Genomic DNA, 20,701 nt, shown 5'->3' with positions numbered 1-20,701 from the left:
GTACTGAATGTCGCTAATCATTAGTTCACAGGACCAATGGCACTGGTGTTCCGTGGCTATCATTCATCAACCACGGAGACTGGCATGCCAATGTTCGATCGGTTCGAATTCGATGCGCAGCGGTTTATTCCAGCAACAAACACCAATGTGAACTGGAGATCACCCAAGTGGTAGATATGAATCACAGGGTGGAGTACTGCAAGGACAAGGCAAACCATCTCGTCGCGGAAGAGGGTGACCCAGTTCCGAGCCTTGGTATATTCCCCGTCTTCTACGAGGCTTCTATCCAGTCAACAAAGGCAAAGCGAGCTTTTGCCGAGAACAAGACCCTCGAGTTTGCCGAGGAAACGGAGTGGACTGGGAAGGGCCTGAAGGAAGCTGAGGTCTTCAAGGATCTGGTCTCGTCAGCCACCGATCTGGTGAAGCAAATGGACAGCATCGGCTATTGGTGCGACAACCAACAGAAGACCGAGCCGCATGGAAGGCCTCCCTTCAGCACTGCTGAGGTGGGGGAGCGAGAGGGCCGGCTAGATGCTACCCAACACAGCTTTTGGTGAGAATGAACCGGAATCTGGTTCCGTGGTATTGATGATTGCGTACATGCTTCGTTGGAACTCGCGGTGGATTTCATACATCAGATACATACCTTGCGCGCCCAGTCAGATAGCCATGCGCATCAAGTAGATATTGACAGCCATAACTTGACAGACTCCCCCCAGTGGTGACTTGCTACCTGTCCAAATCGACATTGTCCGTGAATGTTACCAGCGCGCTGACTGGGATAGCTATAGTATCATATTTATTCTCATTGATCTCATATAACTATATACAATTCCAACCCACTCAATGCTCCGCTTACCCATCTCCGTTGCTGAGTCTTTGACCAGTCTCCACACAACGCCAGCATCGGAGCGTCCGTGGAGTAGCAGTCCAATGTCGTGGGGAGTTCTAACTACCGAAACAAACCAACCTTCTTCGTCCAGCTCGGGCATATCACCTGGGCCGCAATTTTGGCCATAGGCTTCCTCCTCTTCCCTAACTTTTCTTCGCCTTGGTTCCCCTTCTCCAGAAATTCAGGCCCGAACCCTCGGTCTGGCCTCGCTTCCTCGACTTCATCTCCGCAGCGGCGTTTCCGTGTTGATCGCGATTGCCACCCGCCTAGAGCACACTGAGATCCAACGGGACGCTGCTGCCGCGCCCGGCGCGGTACTTCTTGGCGCCGCCCTGGAACGGCCGCGGCTTGGGCAGCGTGGCCTCGTCGACGAACCTCCAACGGTTGTCGGTGATGATGATGCGCTCGCCCTGCCCGCGGGCGCTGGCGGTCCCGCTGCCGCCCGTGCCGCCCGTCGTGTTGGACCGCGTGGGCGACGGGCTCTTGTTGCCGTTGTGCGAGAGCGTGTAGGCCGAGGGGTCGAGTAGCGACGTCCGCAGGTTTGAGGGCGCGCGTGACCGGCTCGGAGGGGCCGAGGACGGTGGTGGGGGTGGAGGTGTGGGCGGAGCCCCTGACGGTGATGATGAGCGCCCGGCTTGCAGGGCCGCTTGCAGGGCAATGTTTGGTGACGGAGCATTGCCGGCTGGTGCCGCGGGGGAGGTCTCGGAGCCGACGATGGAGGGGGCGGCGGCGGTGCGGGTGGTAGTGATGGTGCCGAGGACCCCGGGGGCGGAGGGACTCGGGGCGCGGTGGAAGGCTTGCGCGAGCTCGGCAGCGGCGGCGGTTTCTTGCCGATCGGCGGCGGAGGTCCTTTCATGGACGCTGATGAATTGGGCCGTGGTGTAGTGCTGGGTGTCTTCCGGAGGCTCGCAATCGACGGAACCGTGGGAATTGTACGCCCTGGTAAAGCTGGCGCAGCGCCTGGCGGGGGCCTCGGCGCCGAGGGCGGTTTGGGGGCAGATGATCTACTCGATGATGACTCGGTGTCCGAGAGATATGAGGCACCTGAATCCGCTGCACGTAGTGATTAGTTAGTTGTTGCAAGCATCCGCGGTAGGCTTCGACAAGGACTCGAGCTTACCTCCTGTGTCTACTCCACCCCGTTTCTTCAGTTTGGGCATACCCCCTGCGAACAAGCCGCCCAGCTGCGGTGCCGGGTCGACGGGCGCGGCAGCTGCGGCATTTTGGCCACCATGATCACTGTTGCTCCTCAGCCTGTTGGCGCCCGGCACCGGCGGAGCACCAAGACCCGGTACTGGAGGTGCGCCTCCGACGGGAGGAGCAGCGCCGCCTCCTGCCGGTTTTGCTACTATGGGTGCCGATCGGTCGTTCGTAACGGCTTTCTTGAGAGCCCTCCCTTTCGTGATGTCGGTGAGCAGAGCGCCCTATATATATATGAAACAGTCAGCCAAGCCAGCTCTCTCGTCTTGTAGTCCTGGAGATGTATGTGTTGGGCAGCGTACTCGGCCAGCGCCGGTCTTTGGTGGCTTGAAACCTCCCGATGGAGGAGGCGGAGGCGGAGGACCTCCTGCGCCTGGCGGCGGCGGCGGCGGCGGCGGGGGTGGAGGCATTTCGGCGATGTTGTTTCTTTATTTGTCTCTAATGAGCGTCTCTACCGGGGGATTCGGGCGAGTTTTGTCGCAGAAAGGGTGCGTTGCCAGTGCCGCGCAGGCGGCTTTTCCGAGTTGGTGTACTGATACGGGTCGTACGGGTTATTCTGGCTAGCGAGAAATTGCCAAAACGAGTGGAGTCAAGTCAATGAATGGAATAGAAAAAAAAAGGGGACAAGAGTGAATTAACGAGACTACGATATGGACTGTCTGTAATGTAATAGCGTATGTTGGTAAGTGAGAAGAGAGACTGCAGATCAACAAAACTGGTACACATCCGTCATCCAGCAAATAGAAGCCTGACGTTGCGGTGGGATGGTCTGCGAGCTGCAGCCTGGCCAGTCCAGCCGCCAGCCTTACTCTTACGTACATGTACTTACGCGTTATGCTGGGCTGTACAATGCGGCTGTGCACCTCGAAGCTGATTTGGCAAGGGCAGTGAGTGAGTACTTGAGTACATGCGCCTAATGCTCCAGTTGGGCGCTGATCCGGGCCCCGTCAATTCACTGGGTCCGTGGTGGATAGCGCCGGCAGACTGGGCTCCAACTTGCAAGTGCAGGGGACGAGGGACTGGACGAGGGATGCCCTAGATTATATCAATGTGGCTGTTAAATTTCTCGGTCTACTACATGAATGTCATTCGAGACAATCTCGTTTATAGTCAGCTCTCTCACGGTCTCGCCAGGTGCATCTTGTTACATGGTTTCGATCTGCCTGGGTCAAACATTGTAATGCCTTCACAGTTATGGAACAGTGACACCTAGCGGCCTGGAGGCTGGGGTATCCTACTAACAAGAAGTAGCTGTGCAGGTTCGACCTGAACATTGCTCTGGGCATTCCTTCAAGGTCTATGGTTATCCTCGTCTTACCTGCCACGGTGCCCCATGTTGCCAGCAGGCATGGATGGGTACGATCAACCTGTGGGGCGTTTCCCCCAGATCCTCTCTCCTTTTATGTATGCGTTTTCGGCGTGATGTCAATGCGCAGAGTGACGAAGTGAATCACTAAGAATAGGACTAAACGATAACACATGGAGCGAGGATTGGCTCTAGGTGGCCATCCGTGTGAGACACATCCAGACACCAATGTTCGTTTCACGTCATTTAAGTGACGAGCAGATCTACGCATTGCAAAATCTGTATTCTGTCGGGTTCGGTGTTGATCCAGTCCGAACTCAAAAGTTGTTTCCTTGATCAGATACTCCAGATGATCGGGAGACGACGTGGTTTGCGCCAAGAGAGCACCAAGACTCAGCCGCCGTACTAGGTTTATCAGTTTGTGCCCAAGACAGGAGTGATCGAGATGACCGCTACTGATGTCCTGCGGGCTTGGCCCGAACTTGGCAATTTACCTGATATTTGCTTTTGAGTCTAGAGAGGAAGGGCACACTCAAACGGGATGCTCTCTTTATCAAGTGCTGTTGAAAGTACCGAATTACCTAAGAGTCTCTGAAAGTCACTAGTGTCTGACCAGAAGGCTGATGATGGGGGTTTCCTCCTGCTTTACTTATTAAACAGATGAATTACCATTTGATTAACAAGCAGTGATATATAGAAGAAGATTACTGTAAGTATACTCCGTAGAGAGCGTGTTGTTAAACCATTGGCTGTAACCCCTGCTCATGACAGGATAAATCAAATATTGGGCGATCTAGCTACGCTAATGTTGGGTGGGCTGGTCTGGTGGGACACGAAATTTGGAGCAAAAAGAAAGACGTCGATCCACTCGCGGCGCTTCTCCAAGCACCAATCTAATGCCGGCGATACCAACGTCAAGCTTCAAGTCTGGTGCCATTCAGTAACCACTCGACCCGGCACCCATCCGTTATCGCAACTTGCCCACCCATGTGACCGCGCAAAGCCCGAGCCAAGCGTTTGCAGGACGTCCTGCCCCCGAGAAAGAGAGAGAACAATGCCTCGACCCCTCCGAATTTGCCAGCTATGCGATGCTGTAGCAATTCGTCGCATGAGACCAACCAGGACTGCCTTCACTGCGCCCAATCCCCTCAAGTCCCGGGGAATTCTGCTTGGAGCCAGCCGCGGCGTCGCGACGAAGACGAGCACACCAGCCAATTCGTCATGGCAAGCTTCGGCCGTCACCAAGAGCCCCAAGGGCAGCAACGCGGCCGTCGCGTCTGAGTCAAATGCAAACTCTGCTCGCCTTGGCGGCAGAGGGACGCCATCGAATCCTCGTGCGTCGAGAGCGGAGCTGTCATCCCTCACCGATATGATGGCGTATCTGGAGAACAGCAAAACCAAGGTTACTGGGCACGACAACAGAATACCCCCCGAGGCCGACGTAAGTGCGGCCTTGCAAGCTTGCCGCGTCGTGGCAGACTACATCACGGACGAATCGGTTCAGCCCCAGATTAATCACATGGTGAATGAGTTGGACTCGACTGCCGCCAACCTGCTCTCGCTCGAGGGAAACGAGAGCAAGTCGGGCGCGCCGGTGCCGTCCTCCCGCTCCTCCAATACAGGCGCGATAGACGGAAACATCTCCACACAAGTTAGGCAGATGATCGACAAGATATCGGATGCGGCATATGCGATTGTGGCTCACCCAACCGTTTTCATTACGCCAAGTCTACTACGGCAGTATGTCGAAGTTCAGGCTGTCCTGGGCAGACCTGAGACCTTACCCAAGATTTTCCAACTCTACGTTTCTAAACCTGTGCCAAGCGAGGCCTCTGGCTCCGTCAGCTACGCGAAGCAGAACCCCAACAAGGCCGCCAATGCCATAGACTCCGAGGTAATCGAAACAGCGCTTGACACAGCGGTGGAGGCCAAAAATCTGGATGCCGCAGTGGGCATTATTGAAAATAGCTACACTACCCCAGCTTTTATCCGGGCCAAGTTGCTTCAAAAGGCCCTGGTCCCATGTACTGCGCTGGCCGCAACGCCCCTCGCAGCATATGGCTTGGCGTCCAACTTCTCCATCTTACAGAATGCCATGGACCCAGCCATGGCCACCAAAGTAGCCTTTACTGGCATTCTGGCCTACGTCGGTTTCACTGTCTCCATTGGAGTGGTAGCTGTGGCTACTGCTAACGACCAAATGAGGCGCGTCACGTGGGCCCCGGGAATCCCCCTGCGCATGCGCTGGGTCAGGGAAGAGGAGAGGGCGGCGCTGGACAGGGTGGCCTGTGCATGGGGGTTTCAAGAGCAATGGCGTCAAGGTGAAGAGGAGGGTACTGAGTGGGAATCCCTCCGTGAGTATATTGGGCAAAAGGGCATGGTTCTCGACAGGACCGAGTTAATGGAAGGAATGGAGTAACTCGGTCGGGTCCCGAAGCGGAAAAGGAAGATAAACAAGAAGAAAACCCCGAGGCTTAAAGGGCGCTTATCCAGGTCCTAGTTCCACTCACCTGAAGTTAGCAGAGTATGAGTCGAGTTGAGTCGAATCGAGCCGTGGCTGAGTCAAGCCTAGTCCGGTCCAGTTCGGGCCAATCGGGATATTGCCTCACGAGTTGCTATTTGCTGTGTAGGTAGCTAAAGCTATGTTAGGTCCCTACATCAGGTACTATTTCTGACTTGATTGTGATCATGAAGAATATGCCATTATAGCCTATAATACTCTTACCTGTGGGTTTACTCAGCACCCAATACAGTTGTTGATATGCTGACCTGCCTGAGTGTAGCGACTTCCCGCTATCTTCCTAGTCAGTAGATGTTTGGCATCTGGTGTCTAGCCACATTGATGGGTTTGTCGGTTTCAATGTTATACCTTCGACGGACGTGATTGGCCTGCATTAGGCGAGTGACGTATCTGGAAGTCACGTCTAAGTGTAAGCATCGTCACTAGGATCATGGGGATCCACCGGGATGCAATCGGGCAAGCCAGGGCCTCCCAGGAAGAAAGATGCAATGCTACTTCGATAGGAGTTGGGTAGAGATCTCTTGGCGCTTCTCTTGGCGCCTCTTGCATACTACGACTGGCTGACTGGCGACGGCATCCCATCTACGCCAAGGCAAGGATCAGCAACGTTGTCCCACTCATCCTCAGCCGCCAAGCAACGACATGTCAAGTCTGAAAGGGGATAATGTCACACAGTCGGTAATCCGAACTTAATCTACCCTTGTCCCTTGTCCACCACCTGCCGCCAACACCATCAGATGCGGCTATCCACTTGGCAGCTCGGAGCGCCTGGGCGTTTGGTCCGGGCAAGCCACCGGCGTCCTTGGGCCCCTTCTGGCCCTTCGACCTGCCTCCTTCCTCTCGCTCAGCAGTCCGTTTGATGAGTGAGCAGGATACCCACTACAAGGTTTCACTCAACCAAGGGACCTGGTAGCTGTTTTCTGAAGATACGGCCTTCGCCTCCACCACGCCAAGGACGCCCCCGGTGAACGACATGGACGGAGTACTTCGTCTTCATCGCTGGGAGGACAGGTCTCACCCCAGGTTTGCTGTCCTCTCTAGTACTATATACATGAGCCCATGTCCCACATTCGTTCCAGAGAAGTTGTTTCTAGGTCTGTATTCAACGTTCTAGAAGGTGTCGACCCAACAGCAAAGACCAAACGGTTTCCTAACGAACTGCCTGCACTCAACGTGAACACCACTCTTTATTCTTCTCCCGCTCTACATTGTTCGCTCTAGACGGGTTACCCCTCCCCTCAACGACAACAACATGGCTGGCCACGGCGGTTTTCAATCCTTCGACCCCGGTCGATGTAGCCACTACGCTAGGTTCGCCTCGCACCTCGATAGAGTCCATTTTGAAGGGCTGTATTGGCTTATGTTCTGTCTCGTCATATTCTTCTTGTTCCTTTCGTCATGGATTTACCAATGGTATGTTCACTTATCGAGTGTGTTCTCACTGCTAGAGCCGGTCGATATCCCCACTAGAGATGCCTGATACTGACAAAGCTTCTTCTCAGGACGATGTGGTACAAGGAAAAGCCCGACGCCGACATGGATGTGTTCCGGAAAAAGGTGAAGCGCGCCCTGGCGGCCGTTATCTTCATCTTTTTGGTTTCTGCCGTTACCGTCGTCATCGAAACATTTTGCCTTCTCGCCCTACAGTTCTGCGATGGAGAGGATCTCATGTCATTATATTGGTCAACCTGGACTATGATGCAGCTTGGCTCCCAGATAGCCATCGGCGGCGTCGTGCTGGCCCTCTGGCATACCCTTTGCAACGTGAAGCATCCCATGTGGGCACTCGCAATGGGAACCCCGATCCTGGTGGTAGCTGGCCTTGGCCATGTTGCCTCTCTCTGTCTACACAAGATGTACAAGAAGGCCAAGGCCAAGCACCAAGCCTATAGCACACGTGGCACCTCCATCAAGGAGCCTGCTGAAGCCGAGAAGGGTGCTGCGGAAGATGGGGCTGCCGCGGAAGAGAACAGTGGTGGAACAACCCTCAACGAGGATGCGGACGCGGATGCGGATGGTCGACGGTCGTTTTACCGAAACTCGCACCGTCCCAGCCTTATCAGCACCATTGGCGGTGAGGAGCGCTTCTTCTTCGAAATCGACGTCGGGGGCAACTCTGAGGCGATTCGGCAATGGCCCAGCTTCGTGAGCATGAACGATGGCCGCGCCTTAATACAAGCCGTCCTCATGCGGCCAGGTAACGACCCATATCTCGAGAGCCAGCCCTGGTCACCACAAAGCCGTAAAGGGCTACTGGTCTAAGCAACTCTCGACCAAACCGAGGAACATGTGCTATTTGTCACCTTTGCTCCTACATTTCTTGAACTTGGACTATGGGAGTTCATCTTTGGTTATTCATAGTGCTGCCCAACTCTTGTCCCTCATTTTTAATGAGCTTTTTTATTCTTTACGACTGATGGGATATAGCATTTACTGGGAGCGAAATACTGCCGCTTGTTTCATTCTGGCATGGGAAAGCATTGTTTAGACTGTCATTTGTCATTGTATTATTATTATTATACCTGTTCCGCCAACAGGGCGTTGAACATGCGGTGGCAGTCATATTGACGATGAGGGTTAGAGAGGAGATTAGGAGGGTTCCATCTCAGGTCGGCGTGACCAGGACGGAATGAACATGACTAGAAATGAAATACAATCTTATCCTCCACGCTTGTCAGATGCTGTTTCCATGTTTTGTGAAACGTTTCGCCTAGACTGACAAAACGAACGGTCTACAAAGTTGCTGACGAACACCAGAGGAAATGAAGGAACCAGTTACTGACAAAAAGACGTGACATGCACAAGTCAGAAATTGTTCATCAATCGCCCGTCATCTCCTTTCCCAGCCCCTCATCGTTCGTCGAGAGGTAGAGAAGCATGGCTGGCATGAGGATGGGGATATTAACCAACCGCAGCAGCCGGAATTCGAACGCAGCCACCTATAGGAACAATCTTGCGATATCATGGAAAAGGAAGCATGCACCTGAGATAGTGGGAGGGTTATCCACGTGCAGAATGAGGCGTATTTGAAGCCTACAGTGAGCGACCAATGATTCGGCGGCCCGGTACCACGGGTCTGTTAATCTGTGCCCGACATATGGGTGTGTGCTGCATGACATGGACATCCTCGTCTCGTCTCGTCCCAACTCCAGCGCCTCCTGGCTGGAGTCTGGACCGTGAAGGCCCAATGGGTTCTAGATCTGTCCAAAACATGTGCGAATCCTATATCTGGTTTTTGATATATATCCCTCATTACTTGGATCACCACCAAATTACTATAGCTTGTGGCCCCGACTGGATGGAATTTACATCTGTCAGTGCTTCTTCCTCTGATTTCTTCAGCTCGGAAACTACGGCCCGTCAGTCCCTGGATGACGATCGTATTTGAGAACTACTAAGGCAATATGCGCTTATATGTAAATTTTTAACTTGCTCTTACTGGCACTGCATATCTGGGCGGCTTGATATCATTTCGTCGTCGTCATGAGCAAGAGAAAAGACGCGCCTTGGCGACTCACTTACACAGCCTCCACCAGATACACATACACACTCTCTGTCTCTGCCTTGGCGGTGTAGCGCGCAAGATAGGTAAAGCAATGATGCAGCGCGATAAGGTGTGCATATGACGAAACGCTCACAATCCGCCAGCTCCCTTCCCTCTCTCTCTTTCTCTCTCTCCGCCTATCTTTCATCCTCACCTACATCTGGGTAAGACATACATGCCCGGCCGCAGGCACGCACCCGCACGTACATATGTAAGCCTTCGCACGCCGAGTGAGTAGCAAGCCAAGCCAGCAAGCCCAAACGAAACGGGATCGGGGAGCTACGGTTGGTCGGAACACCCCCATCATAGTTAAGTAGAACATCAAGCATATTAGAATACTTTCCATGATAAGCCGGATTTTCTTGTTTGTCTTGGCAGCCCTGTGCTGTTCAACGTGATACCAAGAGGAAGCACACACGTAATCTTTCGGTAGCGGCTTGTGAAAGCCAAGAGAGCCTCTTTTTCCCTTATGCTTCCTTTTTTGCTCCCTTCGCCAAGGGGCTAGATAAAACAATGGCGAAATTATCCGGTATGATTGCGTTGAGTGGAAAGCATATCCAACAAATAGGATTAATGATGGATGGGCGTTAGAGAAAAATATTAACATGCTGTAAGAGAGAGCGAGAGAGAGAGATATCGAGGTTCCAGACCACGTCCATCCCAGTGATGAGCAAGCGTATGGAAGGACATAAAAATCCCTAGCACACCTTGACGGACGGGACAACCCATCCATTCACCATGGCTAGAATAAGGTGCCTTACCCACTCCCTCATCCCCCTTTTAAACCGCCCATCTATTTGTGACTAATAACCTTAACTTTAAATGCTTAACGTGGTTTATTATTAAGTAAGCTGTATTATTAAAAGGTTTAATATTTTTATTCTTTTACACTTTTATATAAGTTAATTTTATTATGTTTTAAATTAATTAAAACTATTTATTAATATAGTTTATTATTAAGTTATTTATTTATTTTTTAACTTATATAATTAAATTTAAATATATAATATCTTTATAATTATAATATTAATTTAATTAAAAAAAATCGTATTATTTTAATAATTTAAATAATGCGAGAAGGTTTAAATTAAATTAATTAAAAGCCTATTATAAAAGTGTATAATGTCTTTAAAACTATTTTAAGCGATTAATTTTATAATATTAAACCTCGACGCGAAATTCGATATTTATAATATAAATAAAATTTAATTAAAAAAAAGTATTTTATATTTATATAATTAATTTAAATATTTAAAAGATATTTTTTAATATTAATATTATAAGAAATATAATTAATTTTTTTAAAATCGCATAGCGATAACCGCGTTAATAAATATTAAGTTAAACATTTTATTAACCGTAAACACATGCGTACACCGGTCCTTAGCCTTTGCCCTTTGCCTGGTCAGATAGGGGGGATCTCTAAAATAGGCCGCGGCACCGACAGCCGCAGCGTTAAAGAGGTCCCCACAATATTGATTACAGAGATCCGGTCCCTAGTCCGGGCAAAAATATAGATAGGTTCATCTCAAAGCGACGCCTTCTTTAAACAGCAAGAATACATACATGGGTGCATGTTCGCTGATAGTTCTGATTCATGACCGTTCGCTGGTGGATCTAATCCATGACCACATCCTGAAGCTACAGACTAAAACATAAGCTCCTAATGATGGCACCATCTATCGCTGGTGTGCACAGCCTCAAGAGCATATGACGATCATCGCAATGGCGTGGGATATCCACCAACTAGTTGATAATCGCTTTGCAACGCGAGAGAGTTAGGCTGCCATAAGATAAGCGCTGCCAAGCCACCGTATTCCAGCAGCTTCCCGGCTCGTTGCTGTCAAAGTCTGCCCAAGATCTGCAACGGTCCTTCGCCCAAGAGATTCCTATACAATAGTTCGTTACACAACTAGCATATCAAGACTTGCCAAGACGGCCTCGGGTGCTTTGTCCATCTCTCGTTTTTGTTTATTTCTCTTTCTCCAGACGAAGCGCGTGCAAAAGACATTGCAGTATACTTCATCTGCCAAGACGGCGGTTACACTCGCCCGGCACGGCCGATTTGCAGGATCTCGCCGGTTGTCTGCTCATCGCTGCGAAGAACAGGCCAGCTTGCGCCGTCGGCTTTGTACAGGCTGACCTCGAGCTTGGTGCCCAGGATCTTGAACGTGCTCTTTTCCGTGTCAATCGCGCCATGGAGCGGGATTGTGGTCTTGTATCGCTTGGGCACCGCATCGCTCGTGACCAGGTCTAGCACTAAGCCCTTCTCCTCAAACTTGACCGTCGCCGCAGCCTTGTCGATCTTCTTGAGGAAGAACGACGCTATTACCGTAGAGGGGGTCTGATAAAAGTCGTGTCGCACTGTTTCCAATGACTCCTCGCCGCCAGATTGGGCTTGTCCGCCACGGCCATTACCCTTCTTCTTGTCCTGGCCGGAGCCGATGAACAAATGTCTCGGGGACGTTTTGCAGCCCTCGAGTTTCATGAACTGGTCGAATTCCAGCACGCGCCGTTTGCAGCAGCTATAACCTTTGCTGCCCTCGTGGAAAATGGGGGCGCCGGGATGATGGACACACTGCTCCTCGTCCGACCGGGTTTGGCCCTTTTTGTACGTAGCGTGACAGCCCTTGCGCCTGCACTCTTTGCCTTCAGGGATCTCTAGAGACGGCTCGTCGTCTTCGGACTCGGGCGGTGGGGACGGGGCAGTTGGTGCCGGTTGGGGTGCAAGCGGGGCGCGTGTGGGAAGATCTGTCGGGACCTCGGACAGCTTGGAGGAGAGAGACTGGTTGAGAGCGTCGGCGGGCACTTCATCGGCCGTCTTCTTCTCTATCTCCGGGGGCAGGTCGGTGGTGCTGTGCTTGCCTTGGGTGCAAGGCGGTATCTCCAAGAATTCGTCAAAGGTCAGGACCCTGGGCTTGCAGCATTTCCATCCTAGCGAATCGTATACATGTTTCAGTAAAGAGAAGAAGCAAAACAATACGGGCAGTGCCATCAAGGTTCGCCTTCGGTATCGGATGCAACCACTTCCACTCACTTACCTTTCTGCCCCTCATGGAAAACGGGCGGGCCCGGGTGGTAATTGCAAACCTCATCTGGGTCAGAATACTCCTTGCCGCAGCCCTTGTGGACGCACTTTTGAGCCATTGTGTTGTCGGTGTATGGATGCTGAGTGAAAAATTCTAATACCTAAAAACGAAGATGACTCGAGTTTGTTGTAGATCTTTTGGGGGGTTTTGAGATGGAAGTGAAGGAATGCCATAGAAACAACAACAAACAATATTGTTCAATTGTTGGAGGGGCAGCCTCACCGCCTTCCGGTATTGGTCGTAAATTAGGCGATGACGCTGCAGCGACAAGGATCAAGCTGACAATGGGTGATGGGCTTGTCAACTGCCGCTTCCTCTGGACTGGTTTCCGGGGGGGAGCTCCACCTCGATCAGGAGATCGATTTCATCTGCCAGGCACAACCAAATCTACGGATTCTTGACATTACAGTAGGCACGCACTGTCTTCACTGATTACCTATCTAATAACTGCCTATTTGCATTTGTGCAACTTCATCTTACCAGGTAACTGCAGCCGACAGACAATATGCGCGCCACTACCAGATTGTTTCAACACGCGACTCGCATCACGTTGTTTACGCGTGAGAACTGTGGTCTCTGCGTCCAAGCCAAATCCGTTCTGTCCAGCGTTAAGGCTTCCCGCCCATTTGATTATGAAGAGGTCGACATCATCAAAGACGAGTCCATCCCTCGTTGGAGAGACCTATACGAGTTCGATGTTCCGGTGGTACGTTGATGCCCATGGTCTACATGTAGCTCGTCACAAAATACTAAACCCCCGGTTTGCAGATACACGTGAGCAAGGCTACCGCGCCTAAGGAGGACCCCAAGTCAGCCTCCAAGGCGTTAAAGCTGATGCATAGGCTCACTGCCGAAGAAGTTCAAGCTAAGATGGATGCAGCCGAAGGGGCTTGAACCCGCCATCGTCATTTTACATACAAGTTGCCCTCCCAGGCCTGTTGTTTGTTGTCTCTTGCATCATACAGACTTGAAGCTTTCCACCCGCTACTCAATACACATGCTTCAAGTGGCGATGTATCGCTCCTAGTATCTACCTCCTGCTGATGGTGCATCGAGACCACGAGCCGAATTCAGGGACACAGCCATTGTTTGTTGCAAGGCAGTTGCATCCAACGCGACGCTGATCATATCAAACCCTTTGTCCGCATATTTCTTCGCCTGTGCTCCACTCGTAGCGAAGAAAGCGGCTTTCTTGCCAGCTCCGTGTGCTACCGCGAGAATGCGATCAATGGCTTCTTCCAGACCAGATTGCATCACGCCATTGAGGATGGGCAGACCAATGTTGTTGCCCAAGTCAAACGGCCCAACGAAGAGCAAGTCAACGCCTGGGACGGCTGCAATCTCCTCGACGGCTTCGAGTGCCTCCTTGGTCTCTATCTGCACCATGGTGAGCAAAGAATCGTTGGCAGCCTGGAGATATTCCGTCATGGTTGGAACCGGCGTGAAACGCTCCATTGCGAAAGGAGAGCCCAGACCGCGCTGGCCCACTGGCGGAAACTTGGCTGCGGCCACGATCTTCCTGGCCTCTTCAGCTGACCGCAGCAAGGGTATCAAAATCTACGCCCACCGTTAGCTATCGTTTTGCGCTTGTTCGGGCTGTTGACTGACCCCATGAGCCCCTGCGTCAAGTGCACCTGGAATCCGCTCAGTGTTAGATCACAAGACGCAAACTTCCTGCCCTTGGTTGAACATACGCTTGATCATCCATCCCTGCATGTCCGGCAGTCTCACCAAGGGGCTGACTCCACAGCTCGCGATAGCTGGAACGGCTTCATGCATTGCAGCATCTGAGCGTTCCTTGTCAGTGAATTTGCATCCAACTCCAACGAGACTGCGACCGCAGATAGCGGATTATGCTTGGCTTACCGTCGATGTTTCCATGCTCGCAATCGACCATGACCCAGTCGATGCCATCAGATCTCGCCAAGGTCCTTGAGATATTGGCTCCGGGTAAGGTCTGCCAGAGCCCCAACGAGGCGCCGCCGCTCTTGGCTAGGGCCTCTCTCGCCTTGCAACCCTGGAGCATGTTGCTGAGGGCTCGTGTTTGAAATTGTCTGAAAGGTACCCGTGTGGACACGCGTGTAGGCAGATCTAGGCTCGTTGACAGCAAGCGCTGTGACAGAAGTATACGGGGATTCATAGGACAAGGCCTGGCATTCCAGTCACTGCTATGTATCCTTTCTCCTCATACCTTACCAGCCACGCCATATCTCCTCATCGAGGGTTCGGGTCAATGATCTCCGCAGTTCGGATGTACCGACAAAGGAAGGCAACCCCCCACGTTGTGGGACCCTTGGCATGTCACCTCCCCCGCAACGTGGGGGATAGTGCCGTATGTGGTTATTCTTATCTCCAGCGATCCGGACGAAACGCACGAGTCGTTTATAAAGTTTCGTAAAACGACTCTTGTTTCAGTTCTTGAACATAGAGACAATGCACCGCAGTTTCTCTAGATGGCAAGAGTACCCTGTCACATGCTTCGGCCGGAGAGCGACTACAGGCTCGAGGTACGCATTCATGCACAGACGTCGGGTTACTTGCTCCAGGCCAGGGATGGGAGGGTTCACTTTCGTTTCACGAAACCCCGGTTTTCAGAAACCAGGACTTGTTTTGGCGTCCTGTGTTGGTATCTGACGTCGACCATGAGAATAGCCTCGGTACTCGGTTATCTCGTGGTCGTGCCGGAGACGTCTCCGACGAGGACGGGGGCCTCCCCATGCGGAGTTGGACTGCAGGGACCCCGACACTCGCGGATGATTCGCAACAAGCACATGGACCGGGTCACTTCGACGCCCCTACCTGCTAGGCGCCCATTTCTTACGGTCCGCCTTGTCTAGCGTTTGTGGCATCCTTGGGTGCCTCTGCCGTTTCGGGTTCCATCAGGTCTAGAGGCCGCCGGGCTGTTCAGCCTTCGTATCGCTGCCAGATTATTGTCTCCATGATGATACCACCTGATGTGCCGACGGGTCCTAGTGGATGTTGGACGAAAGGGGGGAACCGGAGTCCCGGGCATTTGTGCCGACCGTCTACACTTCCTTCCTTAGTGATGCTGACTTGAGTGCTATCTTAAGCACGATATACCATCATGGGCTTAGTGGTAATCCATTGGATCTGCCAATGGTTATGACATCAGGTCTGGCCAGTCACTAAGATCATAGGGAGAACGAATGTGACTCGGTGCGTTATCGTCGAGGCCATCTTGAAAGTGATTTCTAAAAGTCTTCGACTCCCTAATATACACTATCTTACACTACCCAACCGGGCAGAAACAAAAGGGGTATAGAAACAAAATAGAAACCCGAATAGAAGAAAGTAACGCCAAACACCTTCTGGTGTACAAAAGGGGACACCTACTGTACCCCTTGCTCATTGACTAAAAGCACCATAGACATACATATATATCCTGAGCCGCAGCACCTTCACTCCTTCGATGGCAGGCACCAAGCATGCAAGTGCCTCCCAGTAAAGTCGGGCACGAGGCAATCGCGCCACGCCAGGTCATTGGCCGTGGTGCGGTCGAGCCGGAGGTCGAAGGTGCGGAGCATGGTCGAGAGCAGGATGTACATCTCGCACCACGCGAGGTTCGACCCGGGGCAGCTGCGCGGCCCGCGGCTGAAGGCGACGAACCATTGGTCGAGACCCGCCTTGTCGTCCTGCTGCAGCCACCGGTCCGGGTCGAAGTGCTCCGGGTTCGCGAACAGCGCCCCGTTGTGGTGCACATGGTAGATGGACATGCCGACGGTCGCGCCCCCCCCACCCCCGGCCGTCGATGACGGCGCCCCTCGGCGGGCGTTACGCGGTACAGCGGCGAGGCGATGCCGGGGGCCATGCGCAGGGACTCCTTGATGGTCGCGGTGAGTAAAGGCAGCGTCTCGAGGACCTCGAGGCGCGGCGCGCTGTTGCCTAGCGACTCGGAGTCGGGGGAGTCGGGCCACACGGCCCGGATCTCGGCGAGGAGGCGCGCGTGCAGGGCCGGGCTGCTCAGGATGTGGAACAGGCCGAACATGGTCGGGTCGGCGACGGTGTGGGTCGCCTCGAACATGAGCGTGTTGGCCTCGTCGAACAGCACGGTCTCGTGCGAGACGGCGGCGGCCGCGTGCAGGTGCTGCGCCTCGGGGTCGAGGAGGCGGTGGTACACGGTCGCGTGCGGCTTGGACTGGAGGATCTCGGGGTGCGTGATGACGTTGGCGACCTGTTGGCGGAGCATCTGCTGCGTCCGGGGCAGGCCGACCATGTCGGGGTAGATGCTGCCCTACGAGCCTGCGGTGGGGTTACCACCAGGTTAGCTTGGGGCACTTCCCCTGAAAGTAGATGAGAAATAACTCACCAAGAGGGTAGGGACAGAGCAATCCTGCGTAACAGCGGGAAGTGCTTCATCACGGCGAACCCCGGCAGCGCAGCATCCATGGCTACTAGCAAGGGCGCCCTAAACTCGGGGGCTTTGAGAGCGTCGAGGGAGGTACCGAAGCAGAAGTCCGTCGCGGCGTCGAGCGCCATACATCGGAACGCCATGAGCAGATCCGACGACTTGCCCTCCGCGTTACGCTCCTCGAGGACTCGGACAAGGCGGCCCACCTTTGATACATGTAAGTACGTACACGTCCTGGGTAGCTAGACAGAAGAAAAGAGGAAGAGAAAGGAAAAAAGCGAGAACACGGACGAACCTCTCGTCGTACCAAGCCCTGAAGATTCGAGACAGCCCGGCGGGAGAAAAGAGACCTTAGCATGGCCTTCCGCTGCTTGGCCTCCTCGTACGGGACCAAGCTGACCAAGGAATGGTCCGCTCCGACGGACTCGTACTGGACGCGGTCCTTGTCCCATCGCGCCGACGGATTGTAGATGTCATGGTAAGCGTTGGCGGATGAGAAGTGAAGCTAGAAAGAGGTTCAGTTAGTCTCCCATCGCCTCTCTGAGTGAAAGCAAGCAAGCAAACATACCTCGTTCGGCCTTATCCGCACTACATCGCCTGTATATACCAAACGAGGTCAGATTTCCCTTCCGAGGAACTCCGTTCACACTCCAACAGCAAAAGAGAAACTCGTGTAGAACTCCCGCGGGGTCCGTAGACACACATACCATATTGCTGGTGCAGCTTCTGGAGAAGATGTACCGGCGACTCTTGTCGAAACACCTCCATATACAGCTTCCACCCGTCGCTAGCCCGAGCCGCCAGCGGGCCGGGGAAGCGCCTCAAAGGATGGAAGTAAACATTATACACGGCCGCGAGCAGCCCGTAGATGACCCAGCCGAGGAGACACAGCTCGAGTAGGGTGGCGACGTTCACTAACCCCAACAACATATTTACAACCACGATTAGACTCGCTCTCCAAAATACGAGGTAAGAAGGAAAGACTATGCAGTTGAAAACGAGAAGAATGAGAACAACAAACGCTAGCAGAGAAGGAATGCTTACTAGATTCAATGGGATCCGATCATGAAGAACAAGTAGGAGCCTCGAACCATATATAGAGGTTAGATCCAAACATATGGAAACACGATAATAGGCAGATGGTCTCCCTGCGCCCCCGTAAGACTTATACGCAGTTGGTCACCTGAAGGGATCAAGCCACCACAGCCTTTACACGACTACACTCCCTCCCCCCTGCGTGCCCGATTCGAGTAGCCTATTGCGGGGATCGGGTTGGCTTGGCCATCACCGAAGATCAATAGACAGGCAATCGAATCCTTCTATGCATGTGTAATCACAAATATACCCGCCCTTGTTTTCAGGTTGCCGTATACAATATCAATGCACAGTACTTCTTGCAAGAGGAACGGCATCTAATCCCAGCCTAGCGGGAGAGTCAGCAATAGTCATGCCTGGTAGTTCGCCCAGTGTAAGAAGTGACATCAGAACGCCACAAGAGGGCCCTGGGATGGATTGCAATAATAGTTCCGAAAACAGCACTTTTGATGACAACCCTACAACATCCTCATCATCGCTCTCATGTTTTGGATTAGGGGTTTGCTAGCTACATATGTTACTCCAGAACGTAGTACGCTCATCGCATACATACGAGGGGGGCACCGCCTGATGCTGTATTTGGAAATCCCCCGGAAATTGGGACCTTACTGGTCCGTCGTGCGAAATGTGTCAGACGAGCGGATGACCGATTGGACCTGACTGTATCGACCAACCAGCAGGCACCACGGCCGTCAGCTCCACGGGGACGAAAAAAACGTGGTTTATTTTAATACACACCTCTCTCCTGCAGTTGGTCACTCCATGGACGGACGCATGCGATCAGAAATACTCGATGTCTACAGATAACGCAAATCGGTCGTCGCCGGAGCCCCCGTCTATTAGGCAAAAGTGGTCAGCGCCATCACTGTGTGTGCTGGAGTCGTCGCAATCGCCGTCGCAGCTCAGCTCAGCTCAGCTGCTCATAGGGTACCAGCTGGACGGCTCCACGAATCAAAGTCGCCCTATGGCTTACAAGGGGGGTGTGGGCGGTTGTGTGTGCAAGGTTCAGCAAGCAAACACGTTTTCTTTCTCCGTGGACAGGGGGGAGGGCTTTGTGTCACCCCATCTACGTAGTAATAAATGTTGCATCGATTCTCGACTTCCTCGGGGCAGTGGGCTTGGTCCTTCAACATTAATAATAGGTGCCGTCGTGCAACGCACCCCCGATTCGAGAAAAGCCCGGCGCAGGGGCAGGGGTAAGCGAGGTAGTGCAGCTTTGCTGGACACCACCCTTGTAGTGTAGAGGTGGTTTCCCCATCCCCCCTGCTAATGAAGATGATAGAAAGATGACATCTCTTCCCGCAGCCTTGGGGGCGATCCCACGTTTTCTTTTTCTCTCTGCTTGCTTGTTGCAACCATCCCGATACAGCCTGACAGCGGATTGGAGGTGAGCAAACAAAGAGGCTAACGTACACAGCTAAACTTGGAACACACCAGTGCACATGAGCTCGTAATTCGGGTCCGCGAAATAGGAGAAAACGCAAACAGGGCGATGAACAACCTCAGCTGATTTTCGAGGCACTGCGACTAGAAGGCACCGACAGGCTGTGGGATAAGAAAAGCAATATTGAAATCGGAATAGTTGCAACATCTTCTTTCGGCGCGTGTATGTACGAATGAGAGTGCAAGACCGAGCAAATCACTCCAGCCAATACCACCTCCATCCAGCACATGGTGTTGGTGATATGTCTTTTGCTTATCCGGGGTATAGTGAAATGGAGTGCAGAGGCACCACAAGAACCCCCTGATCGGACCAACCCGGTTCGACAACGACAGCCAGGGGCCGGGTAGGGCTGGGCCGGGGTAGTACCAACGAGATAAAAAAGCAACGGGCACGTGGTTGGGTTGATAATCGCAACCGAAATGACGTACAAATACAACACTCGATGGGAATGCTCGTCATCCTGGATTAGTGATGCGCAAGCAGCTGATCGCACACAGCCCCCCGAAAAGTCAATAGGTAAAACCCCTGGTGCTGAAAATCGTAGTCGCGACATGCAAGCAAGTCAAGTGTGCCTGGTTCGTACTGCATGTCCCGGCCAAGTCGCCGACCTCGTCCATCCCTGGCATTTCGCTACGGCCCGCAGCGACGCGCCGTATAAGGCTCAGCTAAAGCAATCAATCTGCACACGCACCAAGCCCCAAACCAGCCTCCCGCCGCTTCATTCACAGCCGAGGCTGCAAGGGTAGACCGCCGCCAGGTCGTGTCGCGCATTCTGCCAGTTAGTTGATATCAAAGCTGACTTCCGGCTGCTCCCGTTGACCCATGACTGAGCCGTTGTCTAATACGATGTATGGTACTCTGTACACCCACACATGACGCTACGCATCAAGCCATGTTAGATTGGCGGCAGCCTATTAGAGGCAGACAGTAGGCAGTCAAAATCATGCACTGACAAGAGCGCACCCAAGTCGAATCAAGCTATGTTAATTTATTGGAAGACGAAAGACCCGATTTCTTTAATTACAGTATTCGATCCTTTCTTGTACCGGAGTCGACCAAAAGCTGACTTTCAAGCCTTGTTTTGATATTCTGGTACGACTTGATCAGTTGTGTATTAGGTGCTGGTGGGAGAGCTCAAACAACGCCGTTGTTCTAATGTCGAGCAGCAAAGTACCCGAGCCTGCCGTTTTCTCGTCAAGCGCATGTACTGTGGTCTTGCCACCCATGTACATTAATCCATC

At 52.7% G+C, this 20,701-nt stretch overlaps 8 protein-coding genes across 8 annotated transcripts; 4 read left to right on the top strand and 4 right to left on the bottom strand.

Moving 5' to 3' along the window:
- Positions 1-176: 176 nt before the first annotated feature.
- On the top strand, positions 177-557 carry PG994_010344 (uncharacterized protein; the record flags this gene model as incomplete). Its single annotated transcript, XM_066861753.1, has 1 exon — positions 177-557. The coding sequence occupies one exon, from the start codon at positions 177-179 to the stop codon at positions 555-557; it is 381 nt and encodes a 126-aa protein (XP_066710863.1).
- Positions 558-1,158: 601 nt separating this feature from the next.
- On the bottom strand, positions 1,159-2,502 carry PG994_010343 (Actin-binding WH2; the record flags this gene model as incomplete). The annotated part of the gene is made up of 3 exons (XM_066861752.1): positions 1,159-1,787; positions 2,013-2,316; positions 2,395-2,502. 3 exons carry the CDS (start codon positions 2,500-2,502, stop codon positions 1,159-1,161), a joined length of 1,041 nt encoding a protein of 346 aa, XP_066710862.1.
- A 1,950-nt stretch (positions 2,503-4,452) lies between these two features.
- Positions 4,453-5,817, top strand: PG994_010342 (uncharacterized protein; the record flags this gene model as incomplete). Its single annotated transcript, XM_066861751.1, has 1 exon — positions 4,453-5,817. The coding sequence occupies one exon, from the start codon at positions 4,453-4,455 to the stop codon at positions 5,815-5,817; it is 1,365 nt and encodes a 454-aa protein (XP_066710861.1).
- Positions 5,818-7,425: 1,608 nt separating this feature from the next.
- Positions 7,426-8,181, top strand: PG994_010341 (uncharacterized protein; the record flags this gene model as incomplete). Its single annotated transcript, XM_066861750.1, has 1 exon — positions 7,426-8,181. One exon carries the CDS (start codon positions 7,426-7,428, stop codon positions 8,179-8,181), a length of 756 nt encoding a protein of 251 aa, XP_066710860.1.
- Positions 8,182-11,504: 3,323 nt separating this feature from the next.
- PG994_010340 (CORD and CS domain-containing protein) lies at positions 11,505-12,610 on the bottom strand (the record flags this gene model as incomplete). Its single annotated transcript, XM_066861749.1, has 2 exons — positions 11,505-12,397; positions 12,505-12,610. The coding sequence occupies 2 exons, from the start codon at positions 12,608-12,610 to the stop codon at positions 11,505-11,507; spliced, it is 999 nt and encodes a 332-aa protein (XP_066710859.1).
- A 447-nt stretch (positions 12,611-13,057) lies between these two features.
- On the top strand, positions 13,058-13,446 carry PG994_010339 (glutaredoxin domain-containing protein; the record flags this gene model as incomplete). The annotated part of the gene is made up of 2 exons (XM_066861748.1): positions 13,058-13,258; positions 13,321-13,446. 2 exons carry the CDS (start codon positions 13,058-13,060, stop codon positions 13,444-13,446), a joined length of 327 nt encoding a protein of 108 aa, XP_066710858.1.
- A 129-nt stretch (positions 13,447-13,575) lies between these two features.
- On the bottom strand, positions 13,576-14,578 carry PG994_010338 (HpcH/HpaI aldolase/citrate lyase family protein; the record flags this gene model as incomplete). The annotated part of the gene is made up of 4 exons (XM_066861747.1): positions 13,576-14,109; positions 14,161-14,186; positions 14,247-14,339; positions 14,419-14,578. 4 exons carry the CDS (start codon positions 14,576-14,578, stop codon positions 13,576-13,578), a joined length of 813 nt encoding a protein of 270 aa, XP_066710857.1.
- A 1,393-nt stretch (positions 14,579-15,971) lies between these two features.
- On the bottom strand, positions 15,972-17,851 carry PG994_010337 (uncharacterized protein; the record flags this gene model as incomplete). Its single annotated transcript, XM_066861746.1, has 5 exons — positions 15,972-16,812; positions 16,880-17,127; positions 17,217-17,426; positions 17,490-17,509; positions 17,629-17,851. The coding sequence occupies 5 exons, from the start codon at positions 17,849-17,851 to the stop codon at positions 15,972-15,974; spliced, it is 1,542 nt and encodes a 513-aa protein (XP_066710856.1).
- Positions 17,852-20,701: the final 2,850 nt, after the last annotated feature.

This window comes from Apiospora phragmitis (genome assembly GCF_038363925.1).
Source record: "Apiospora phragmitis strain CBS 135458 chromosome Unknown utg000010l:1.0-9815664.0:1.0-9183399.0, whole genome shotgun sequence".
In the NCBI taxonomy this organism is placed as follows: domain Eukaryota; kingdom Fungi; phylum Ascomycota; class Sordariomycetes; order Amphisphaeriales; family Apiosporaceae; genus Apiospora; species Apiospora phragmitis.
This window is presented reverse-complemented; position numbering and strand designations above follow the sequence as displayed.